This window comes from Simochromis diagramma, unplaced genomic scaffold (genome assembly GCF_900408965.1).
Source record: "Simochromis diagramma unplaced genomic scaffold, fSimDia1.1 OVJJ01000131.1, whole genome shotgun sequence".
Lineage (NCBI taxonomy): Eukaryota > Metazoa > Chordata > Actinopteri > Cichliformes > Cichlidae > Simochromis > Simochromis diagramma.
The window spans coordinates 12,562,643-12,574,767 of record NW_024387200.1 but is presented as its reverse complement, the minus strand read 5'-3'; the positions used below and the strand labels follow the sequence as shown (position 1 = coordinate 12,574,767).

General features: G+C 40.6%; 1 protein-coding gene across 11 annotated transcripts in view; it reads right to left on the bottom strand.

Moving 5' to 3' along the window:
- The window catches only part of nav3 (neuron navigator 3), a 398,636-nt gene that overhangs the window by 9,917 nt on the left and 376,594 nt on the right, over positions 1-12,125 (bottom strand). For 10 of the 11 annotated variants that reach the window (XM_040050291.1, XM_040050289.1, XM_040050290.1 and 7 more), the window contains 7 exons: positions 9,715-9,798; positions 8,585-8,696; positions 8,213-8,337; positions 5,406-5,429; positions 4,791-4,957; positions 3,508-3,661; positions 352-538 (listed from right to left, as the gene is read on the bottom strand). In XM_040050291.1, coding sequence (XP_039906225.1) covers positions 352-538; positions 3,508-3,661; positions 4,791-4,957; positions 5,406-5,429; positions 8,213-8,337; positions 8,585-8,696; positions 9,715-9,798 — 853 coding nt within the window. The remainder of the gene's footprint in view (positions 1-351; positions 539-3,507; positions 3,662-4,790; positions 4,958-5,405; positions 5,430-8,212; positions 8,338-8,584; positions 8,697-9,714; positions 9,799-12,125) is intronic. The other variant, XM_040050286.1, reaches the window with a different exon arrangement.

Below are 12,125 nucleotides of genomic sequence, written 5' to 3'. Positions count from 1 at the left end.
GAACTAATCCAACTTGATGCTGCACAAAAACACGAATTACTGCAGACTATAAACGATGTCCTTCAGCATCACCAGACACACAACTCCTACACTTACTTCTCAAATGAGAAGTATGAATACAACCTTGATGATGAATACAACCTTTCTGAAAGAAGTGCCTTTTATAATCAAAAAACATATCTAGTTGTAAGCTTTGTCTTGACTGTGAAAATCCTTTTTGTTTCTTTTTTTTCCAGTTATCCACCCTCCCACTGCATTCACTGCCCAGAACAAACTGCTGGGTGCAATGCTGCTACACAGAGACACCTCAGATCGACGGGCTGCAGAAACCAGCAGTGGAGCTGAGCTCACCTGACATGATGGTGTCTGTGATGTTGAGGTTATTGAGGGACAGCCCCAAGGACTGACGTGAGGAGGATGAGGAGGTGCTAGAGGTCTCAGAGGGTGGCCGGGCTGTCTTCACGGGTGTGGCTGTCGGTGTTGCGTTACCGCTGGACTTCAGACGATCATTTTCTGCTTTCAGCGTCTCAATCTCATTCTGTGTGTTGCAAATAAAGAAAATCATAGCAAATCTAACAGAAACTGCTTTTAAAGACACTGACTGATAGGCTCCTCCAACAGCAGATGGTCATTTCCTGCATTGTTGTTATTCTGAATCAGTATCACTGGAATTATAGGCTGTAGGCAGCTTTTTGATCTTCGAGCCTTCTTTGTACTGAAGATTAAGTCTCAGATAAGGAATTGGACATGATCCCCATCTGACAGGGAAACTATACGCAGCCCACATTCACAAGCATCCACTTAACTGAGACATCCAGAGTGACACAGGATATTCTTTAATATGTGTTCCTTTGAAAATTTGAAAGTCACAGCATCTGTGTACACTATGCTTTGAAAGGATGATTTCATTACACTGCATCAGGAGTACTGGAATAAATAATGGGAGTTTGTTTTCATGGAGAAACTCCCCTTTTTAAAAATTCAGCTTCATGGAAAAGTAAACAATTGAATTCCACCTTCATGAGGTGTTTTCCCCTCGAGAACCTAACTTTATCAACAGATATTTGATAGGAGTCTGTTTGCAGTATGTTAGAGGCTATGCTGGGTTGCAGGTAAAGATTAGTGGAAAGCAGAAGAGAAATGCTTTGGCTCACCGACAAACTCAAAATCGTTGACTATCATCTGAGAGCTATTTAGCTTTTATCAGCTTTTTACTTTATCTGCATTCATAGCTGGACAGCAAACAACGACCGGTGGAACAGGAAGTCTTGGCCTGGATATCAGTTATTAATCATCAGAGAACAGAGGATGGCTTTCCAGACTGCTTAAAAATAGAATGACTGTTCTTTTATAAAGTGCCTGTTTGGAGGCTGCTGGAAGTTTTTGCATTTCCCAAAGTTTATATCCTAATAGGACTTGAAGTAATGGTTGGACTTTTCTGATTTAAGCTTACCTTCTTTCTTGCATAGCATTAGATGAAAACAACTAGTACCACGATCAAGTACCAATAGCAGTTTTCTGTTGCAGGTAGTGGAGGGTAAGTCATGCGGAGTATTTCTCAGTGTTGTTTACCTTGATGCAGATGTCTGGAAGGTGTGCTCCTCACAAACTAGAGTGAGATTTTGCAATCTGCATCTAATTTCAACTCACCATGCTCATTGCTGTTTGCACTATTCCTCCCTCCAACATTTTAACACTTGTCTGCTGACCAAATAAGAGATTATGCTTTAACAGCAAGACATGTTTGGTTTGCATTGGCAGGAAGTTAACACACCTCTCACCTCTCGCTGGAAGAAAATCAATTAACAGCAATATGTGCTCATTTTAATGTCAGTGTTTTGCCCATCTCCAGTGGCTCCCTGTGGCCACTTTACTTTTTTTAAATTCTCCTGAACTTTAACAGCAGTTAAAGCAGATTTCATCAGATTTCAATTATTTAAAAAAAAAAAATTTAGCAATTGAAGGAAAAAACAGGTTGAATTCACAGCCAGACTGTTGGCTCGCTGACATGCCTGATATTAAAATGCAACTGGATGATTTCTTTTTTACTTTTAGTATTCTTAAAGTAAGATACTTGGATTTTAATTCATTTGCACAAAGTCAGGTAAAATTCAAACTGTCAACATTTTAAGAGTAGGTCTAACAGATATAATCACTTCATTCTATTTCTACAATTTCATAATGTCTGTATTAATGTTTTGTGACTCTATGCAGATTGTTGTTGGTGAAAAACTGCCGAAAAATGGCTCTGCTGTTACTAAAGCTTGCAGACCCCAGTACTAGGAGCTGAAAAATAAGACATCAAGCACAAAACCTGAAAGTTTGTTGTTTTCACTTCATCACTTAAATCACTTTAAGCATATTTGCACTGCACAAGACATAATGTGGATTGCACAACACTGGACATTATATTCTTAATTTCCAGTTAATACTTGTACAGCTGCTGTTATTGTATATATATATATATATATATATATATATATATATATATATATATATATATATATATATTTATATTTCTTCATACATTCTTATATAGTTCTATACTGTGTATTGTGTTGTACAGTTATTTTATTTTCAACTTTAATTTATATATTTTATCTTATTCCTTCCTAGTTATATTTACCCTTTTTAATTTTTCATATTTATTTCCTATCTTATTCAAGCCTTTTCCTTTTTATTTCTTTAGGTCACGAGCAGTTGTCTAAGCATTTCACTGCATATCGTACTGTGTATGACTGTGTACGTGACACATAAAATTTGAATTTGAATTTAATTATATCGTCCTACCTGCTGTTATGAAGGACTGCAGCATCACTTTGCACAATGTGGTGAAAAAGCACTGACAGAGGTAACTGAATGAAACTGGGCCAAAGTAGGCGGAGTTAGCAGTGAGTCAGCTTAGCTTAAAAAAGGCTGAAAGTAGAGGGAAAGCCTGGCTTCCAGGTCAAGACAGCCAAGTGTACAAATGAAAGAAATGAAAGACAATTTCTTCATCAGTGGGCAGAGCCAGGACAGACATAATATGAAGCTATACTAATTTGCTGCAAGTTCCAGCTACACATTAACCACACTGACAGTTCTATTGTGCCTCTCATTTTACTCTTGGCCCCGAGGCAAAGAAGTTTAAATGTCATTACGGTCATTGACAGTTTCATTTTCATTCTGGATTATGAAGCTGCAGTACATTTAAGATAAGATAAGATAACCTTTATTAGTCCCACACATGGGAAATTTGTTTTGTTACAGCAGAAAGTGGACAGTGCAAAGTTATATAGCAAAAATTAGAGAACATTACCTGGGTTACACATCTTAAACAACACCATAAAATAGAATTTAATAGCTAAAGAGTGAGAGCACTAGGTGACTTGTTATGTTGTGAAAGGATATTCATATTTTTCACTACAATGACCCCTGGCAAGCTGATAGCTGTGCATGCTGATGCAGCTTGAGCTCAAATATAAATCGACACAGTTCAGCATTGACCTGGGTTTAGTTTAAGCTCACCTGCATGCGGTTCATGGCCTCTCGGATCTGGTCCAGGTGATGGGCAGAGCTAAGTGCCTCCAGGCGGATGTCCGTCAACTTGAGCTCCTTCTCCCTCAGCTCGTTCTTCAGCTGGAGGATGATTTCTGCCTCAGCCTCAGTGCATTCACATAGCCTGAAAGTGGGTTCACACACAGGGAGGAGGAGGGCTCACCTTTAGTGTTATACCAAGCACGTACACCGAGTCTGGAGAATGTGCACTTTCAGGGGGAACAAGAAAGCTGAAGTTCAAGCTGAGTCAGTCTGGGCTGGTATCACATGGGTGAACAAGGAACGTTAAGCACTTGGTACAGCAAATCCTTCCCATTGATACTACAGTACTTTATTTTAGCAATCTTACAGGAAAAGAAATATTGCAATATGTGTAGGATGTTTATGCCAGAATTTATGACAGCCATGCAGCATACCGGTTGCTCTTTTCTTTATTTAACATTAATGTTTAGTCTGAAATGTAAGAGATCATTTTCAGAGTAAACTAAAAAGGCTGATGTGGTGTTGTCATAATGACAGAGATTCAGCTGTTTTCGTAATCAGCAGGCAGATATTAAAAAAGTCGACATGTAAAAATGCTATGTTTGCTAAGTCAGAAACCTCCACATGCCGAGACTATAAGAGTTAAGATACCACGCATGCCAGGTTATCTTAACCCAAACAATACCTGGCATGACTGTGAAACAGCTATATATTTATATATCAATATATAAATAGATATATTGACCTTTTGTAGTAAGATGCAGACAATTTTTTCTGACATGTCTGACAAAACAAGAACAGTTTTCTTTCCATTCTGCTACTTTCCCATAACCGAGAACTGGACAATTTTAAGGTCCTGGTTCAGTTTGTGTCCCGGAGCAAAGCGCTAATATGGAGAAGAACGCCACACAAACACAAACCACTGCAAACACACTCCCAGGGAGCATGCCACTCAGTGCCTGTTACCGAGATCTGTGCTTGTAGACCACATAACCATTTAGCTTTTTCTTTGCCGTCCAAATGGGGGAAGACTTGCTATCGCAAACGCACTTGCTACAGTAGGTAGAGAAATAGTAAAGAAATAATGAAACAGAGTGGTTGGATGAAAGAGAAAAGAAAAGTGAAGTGAGGGTCAGAAACAATTACATATTCAGAGAAGAAAAAGAAATGAGACAAGTGTGTATTTCAGTTATTATAGATCGTAGATACGGCAGAAGACAATGTCTCATGTGAATAGAACTGTGAGAGTGAATGAGTATACATTTACTCACTCTGTGGTGGAGGGTGAAGAGCGCAGCGTGGCGATACTGCCTTGCCTGTTGTCGTGCTGCAGTTTGGGTGAGGAAGGCAGAGAGTCGGTCATCTCCTCCATCTCATCGTGGGCTGACTGCGATTTGGTTTTCTTCTTGCTGAACGCCTGCTTGAAGGAGCTTCGTAACTGCAACACACATAACACAAACACACAGGGGCAGAAACATCAGCACACCTCCTCAGTCATATCATGTCAGTTCATATTAACCCTGATGATATTGCATCCTGTCAGGAAGTTACTCCGTGCTGTTTCCAAGCAATGGGCACTGTCTGGTTTAGGTAAAAAGGCAAGAAGCAAGACCATAAGTACAGATGAGAATGGGGGGGCAGGCGTTTTTAATGTTCCTAAAAATTTTGAGATGAACAGGCAGTCAAAATGAGGAGGGGCGGAGGAAAAGGAGGGGGGAGGAGAAACAATGGGGGAAAGGGGAAGGTCGCTGTATCCATGCCGACGTTCTCAGAAAAAGGAGGAGGTTGCTCTAAGAGGGGGAGAAGGCAGGGCAAACGTAGGAGCAAAGGAAGTGAAGATGAGGAATCACTGCACACAAACAGAAGACACTCTGGGAACCACTGACCTGAGCCGGGAGGGAATCGGCCACCTGAAGATGCAAAACACACCCAACATTAAGCCACGCAAACACACACCCCTGCTCTGCAGGAGACTCAGTGTTGATTAAAGCTAACTGCTGCAAATATCACTGTTTTACTGGAGACATTCCAGTTACTGCTGTTGCTAGAATGGTAACAATCGTGATGAATGTTATTACAGTTGCGTTCCCTTTGGTAGGAGGAGAGCATTTCTGCAAGCATGCTCAGTGTTTGATCACCGCTGCCTGAGGTGATCTGAGGTGACAAATAAACTTGTCTGAATACGGGACAGTTTAGATCTCAAGTCAATAAAACCAACATTTTACAAAGCAAAGAGTTCAGGACGCAACATGAAGTCAGCACAATGATGCACAACACAAAATATGCAACATTTTACAACACTGCCACTCATAAGACTGATATTGAAATGCTAATTATTTGCAGCTTAGGTTATGAGTTGAAATTCATGGTTGTAATTGCAGCTATATGATAATATGCAACTTCATCCTTCATCTTGCCACCCTGCAAGCCTGATGTGTGGTTTTTGTCTTTGCTTTTCATTCACTAACCTCAATTCAACTCTGTCCTCCACCCATCATACACCCAGGAAGAATTTATGCAAATGAATAATTAATTGCTGCTGAAATAAGGAAACGGCTGGTATTCATGAGGCTGGCTTGATGTTGACATGTCAGGCTTGGTGGGGAACTTTTACACTCTTAGTATGCATTTCATTTCAAGGGCATGTGTTTTGCATTGCAGCAGAGACTGGAGACTGGCTCTAGTTTGTGTGCTCCTTGGCTGAGACAGAACTTCTAATATGTCATCTCTCTCACTCAGGGGACTGCAGCAAATCGCAGCTCTCAGCCAGGGATGCTGAGTAGCTTGTACAGCAACCAGCAAAATTAGCACAGATAGAGCAGAGAAAGGGGAAAAGGCTTTATGGCTTTGGATGTTTTGGGAAAATGTATATATACATTTGTCAATTGAAGGAAAACTGCTTTAAACATACATCTGAGACTAGGATTTAACTTCAGTTCAAGATGCATTTTAGACATGTGAGTCAGCAAACACTCAGTTTCCTTTTTATTCCCCCAACATGCTCTGTAGGAGGAATAAAGCTATATGCCATGCTGTTTTACACCTCCAAGCTTGACCAAGTCCAATTGTGTAACTGAGGGATTAAGAGCTTTTCTCAAAAGCACTTCGACAGGAAATTTCGAAGAGTGTTTCTCTTCTATCCAAAATTGGAAATTTAACAAGCACTCCTCTAACCTCTGGGCAGAAACTCGACTTTTTTCAGGCTGAACCTCTGTGTACATGACATTGGTGGCCTCTGCTTCTTTTCCAACCTCATCTGCATGTTAGACTAAATATGAATTTCCAAGTGTTTCTCAAACAGTGACTGCAGTGTGGTTCATTATGCTTGATCCTCTTTTAGGTCAAGATGCCTTCAAGATTTTGCTGCACACTCTGCATACTCAATCCTCGGAGGAATCTCAACTCAAATATGACTAAATATTAGATTTTTGATCTACATGGTGACTTGATCACACGTATGAAACCAGTTAATCACAGACTGATTCAGTCATGTAAGGTAGCAAACACCCACTTTACACTAAAGAAGGAATGATTGGGCATAAAAAAAATCAGAGCATTAAAAACATGGATTGGCATTTTGGGGCAGAAATGATCTATTTGCTTTTGATTTGATGAGCAAATAAAGACTAAATAATGCAAGTTCTTCTGAGCTCATGCGGGTATAGTTAATGCATTCTTCTTGTAGGAATGTGGATGATTTTTAGTGAGAGCAACAGTACAATCACATTTATTTGATAGAGCTGCAAAAATATCTTTTCTTTATGCAAATAAGACATTTAATCTCTTAATGTGGGCATATAAAGCACATCTAAAATAGCTTCAATGCCACTGAATAATGTATATGTATCTAGGGGATTTTTTACCAAATCCACCTCCAACAATGTCTGGATATTTTCATGTGAAAATATAAAGCATCTGTTGGTTGCAGCAAATGAATGCAAGCCAGAAATTAAAAGACACCTGCATAGCATAATCTCAAAATACCCAAAACAGGCAGCTGAAAGTATTTTGAATGGTGCTCATGGCCATTGATCAGTGGTCATAACAGTTTGCATATTAATGATCAAGGAACCGACCTCCCAGCCCATTGTTCGAAGACCATTGCTAGTTTCAGTCATTATGCAAATGCACTGTTTATAAGATTGGGGAAACCTGCCGAGTGGGAGAAATGACGAAACTGAAAACGCTACGCCCAGATGAACAGAATCAACCTTTTGGGGCTTTGGTTAAGAAGTACTCAGTTCCACCCCTCTCTTATATTTTGCCTTAAAAATTAAGCTCAAGGTCCAAAAGTGCAGTTCATTGTACGAGCAGTTGAGGCTGTCCCCCAAACAATCAATCCCAATAGAAAGGCATGTTTAAGGAATAGTACAACAAGTGCTTTAAGTCTTTCTAGCTAACCTTCTGTTCATGAGTACAAGTATGTTTTACTAAGGGTGCAGCCACTTTTACTGTTAGATTTTCTAGCAGATTTCTGTGTCTGTGCGATACACTCGGAGAGTGAATGGATGTAGCTTGTTAGTAAGAACTCAGATTACACCACGCTCCCATCCAAAAAGCAGGGTGCTATGTCCTTTCATGATGAGTCTTTGAGAAGAGCCACTGTTAGCCACTGGAACTATGGAAGGTTTGAGGTCTGGTTTTGAAATGTGGTTTTACTCTGAAGCTTTAGTGTTTTTATCTTTTCACCTACCCAGCTCTTCTTCTTCTTCTTTTTGTCTTCGGCATCCTTGCCCAAGCTGCCCATACTGGAATGACTGGCTGCGCTGTTAATACTGGACATACTTTCAGAAGAGTGCTGCCGTCTAATCCTCAGATCTGGAAAGAACAGACAAAGCTTTCTTTAGTGCAAAGAACGTTTAGGTGAACAGTGTCACTACATTTATTGGTTGATACTGGTTCTTATTTAAAGTGCTGCAGGAATTGTTTCTTTCAATCTGACTCACACAGCACAAAAATCTGTAAATAACAAGGGGTTCAATTACCTATGGAGCCAGTTGCGCTAAATGTTCATCCACTTATCAAAACATCATTTAATTTTGTCTCCTGCCAGCCTGCTCATTACCTTTGTCAAGGTGGTTTGGGCCATTGAGTGCCACCTGGATAGCTGTTTGGGCGTCTGTGTTCTGGGTCTTCAGCATTTCTATTGTCTCCCTCAACTCTGCCAACTCGGACTCCTTTAGTCAGAAAAAAAGAGAGAGAACAGGAGGTGCTGTTTTATTTTTTATTTATGAAGACAGAAATCTCTGTAGTCTAAATAAAACAGACTTTCCAAAATCCAAAATCAGTGATCAGACCAGGTTATTTTTAAAAAGGATGAGGAACCCAAAAATGTTGGAATCGTCCCCTTAGTTACATTACTGAGAGCAGATTCTTAAATTTTGCATTGAGGTAGCTGTGTGTGTGTTTGTGTGTGTGTATGGATGTGTGTGTGTGTGTGGGGAGGGGTATATTTTGAGAAATACAGTAGATTTGCCCCAAAGCCAGCACCACCTGCTTAGAATAAGAAGAATACTGGACCAGATAAAGGGAGACTCCTACTCTGTCTTTCCCCAAAACTCACTGAGGGCTGCAGATAGGGTTTTCACTTTAATTAAAAGTTAGGATGGCCTTGTTTGACAAAGGCAGCTCACCCATCTCAGTCTCCTTTAATTTATAGAGGATTAAAAAGCAGCCAGGGCTTGTCAGCTATGTGTGCATGTATATGTGAACAGAGGGGAGCATTCTTAATTTGTGGTAGGGGTATGTCTAAGAACATATTGCTGCTGCTGTGATGAGTTTTAGTTCTTTTCAAGCTCTTTTGAAGTCCTAGAGAAAAAAATAGCTGCGGGCAAAAAATGATAACGGAAAGACCGCTTTAAACAGATTTTTGTTATTAAACTGGATACTTTTACTTACATATAAAGCACTGAAGTTTGAATCCTAAGCATGTCAAAAGACTTTGGTTAAGGTTAAGAGCACTGTTAGAGAAAAACTTTACCAAGTAAACTCCTTCAGCAGAAAACTTTTCACGAGTCGAGAATTGAGCCTTTAATATGTTTTTATTATGTCACAATGACCAACCTCTGACTTGATACTTCCCACTGAAATTATTCAGTGCCACACAGCTTCACGTTTCTAATCATTTCTCCTCTTTGTAGTCTCTTTTGAAGATGCCACACAGTGTATTTTAAATTCAAGAATAAGCTCTTGTACCTTTTGCTCGGCTGTCATGGTGAGGCTCTGCAGGCGGCAGGTCATGTTACTCAGACTCTTCTCAAAGGCTGCCACCAGGTGAGCCTACAGACACAGGAAGACAAGCAAACTTAATCCTCGCTTTTACTTTTTTACATGCTTTGGCTCACTATTTATGTTTTTCTTATGCAAATCGAAAATCCAGATTCAAAAAGAGAAAGCACTGAAATAAATAAAACACACACACACACACACACACAAGCCCCAACACATTCTGTATGCAAAACTACAAAAGTAAATCTCAGAACTGAGTTCAATATGAAATTTGACTTTTCTCGGTCAATACAATAAGCGCAATTTCTACTTGGCCATTTATAAATTAACATTAAAATGTTTTTAAAACCCCTGTTGAAAAAAAGAGCTCTGACAGAGAATCATCTGGTGCGTTTTGATAACTTTGAAGTGAGTTTTCGCTTGATGACTGCGGACAGAAAAAAGCTTGGTGTGGAAATTTTATTTGCCCACGAGTCTGAAGGCTTTGGCTGTGCCGTCCTGAGGAGGTTTGAAGAGGGAGCACTGTATTACTTCACTGCTGCATCCAACTGCTGTGAATTAAACACCGTGGATCAGCTAATTAGAATAAGAATGCAGTGATACCTGAAAGATGGTGAATGTTTGGCAACGTCATGCCATCTGCTCTGCGGGAATCATGGTTTTGTGTGTGTGCGTGTGTGGATTTGGTTGTGCATGTGTTTTATCTATATGTGTTTATAGGGATGTCTGGTGAAGCCTTATGTTCATCAAGGCTGCATGTACTTTTGTGTGTATTCGTTTGTGTGTGTGCTGTTCGTTCATTCTCCCGTTCTAAGCAAGACACAACCGAGTCACCTGTCAAGCCTGGTGTGTCACAGAGAGGTGGGAAGCATGCCCAGACAAATCTACACACAGATACGCACGCACAAACACCCAAGTGCATTTATACACTTTCATTTACCGAATTCAGCAGCATTTGTTCTTGATCTTGCCCTCTAACAGTTGTGACAAAATCAGAAAAGTCCTCATCTTTCTATGCCTATGACGACATTTGGCCCATCCAAGTCCATAAATAGACACGTGCACGGAGTAGCACCCTGTGCTGCCTCTTCCACTCTGTGTCCCTGGCTAAATCAGCGTAGGTCTTGACCTTTAGAAATGCCAACTGTTCCGACACATCCCTCTAACTCCACATCTCTTTCCAACTCCACCTGTGAGGCTCCAACTCATCAACCCCCAGCCCACCTGTCAGCTCTGAGGGAGGCACCAATCAAACTCTCCTGCATCCCAGGGCTGAACCATCTGTCCTGTTCTGGAGGCTTGAGCCAGATAGTGTTTTCTGACCCTTGTCCTGATCCTGGGGTCTCAGGTAAAGGTTGACAGTAGGCCAAATCAGAGAACTAGATGATGAGAAAGTCTTTAAAGTCACAGCTACTTGATGCCACCTCTGACGATGTACACAACATCTCGAGGGTGTTATATGTTACCAACGACACAGAGTCACGACTACTGTGTTCAAAGCCAGCAACTACTGCTGGGCTACATCCTACACTGTAGTACAGTACAAAAACAAGGGCAGGTGACGAAAGGAGGAGGCCCAAAGTCAGGAAGGAGGAAAAGGAAAGGAATACGAACAGGAAATATTGGGGAGGGTTGACTCTTTTTTTTAAGCTGAGCAGAAAGGAGAAAAAAGGAGAGGGAAGAAGGTCAGGCTGACAAAGTGAAGGGTGAGAAGGGGGGGGGGGAGACTGGTGGAGGAGGGTTGCTTGTATGAACTCTTAAACCCAGTATGTCAGCCAAGACAGGAAAACCAATCTCCTTCATGGTTGAAAGAAAATACTGACTAATACTTTTGCCCCCTAGTCCCTTTAGCAGGATGGGGTGTCAGTTTTGCGAATTCTGGTCTATTTTGCTCCAATACAACCAAAAATATTTAGTGTATCAAAATGATGGCAAGGCTAGATGTGTTTCTAAAAGCAGTGGTGAGACAGTATGAGAACACTGACTGTGGCACAGTGTGTCTTAGCATAATATATATTTTATAAGATCAACATTCAATTTCCTGCACAAACCCAAGAAAAATAATAATAATCGTTAGTGCAGCGGCAAAGCAAATGTAATAAGATCACGATAAGATGACCTCAGTCACGGCACATTTCCTCTCTGGTCCTCTTTTATAAATTGTGTGGATGAAATGAAAAAGCACCACGCCAGTGAGCGATGACACGGAAAGACGACACCTTCCCCATGGAGCTTTAAAATGTATCTTTTGCCTTCATCATGACTTTGTTATTGTTAAACTGTTGTCAAAGGAATGTAAGATTCTGTAAGATTTCTCTGTCAGCTGGGGAAAAAATTCTTAGACATTTTGATGCTTGAAGCTGCGTGTCACGCTCACA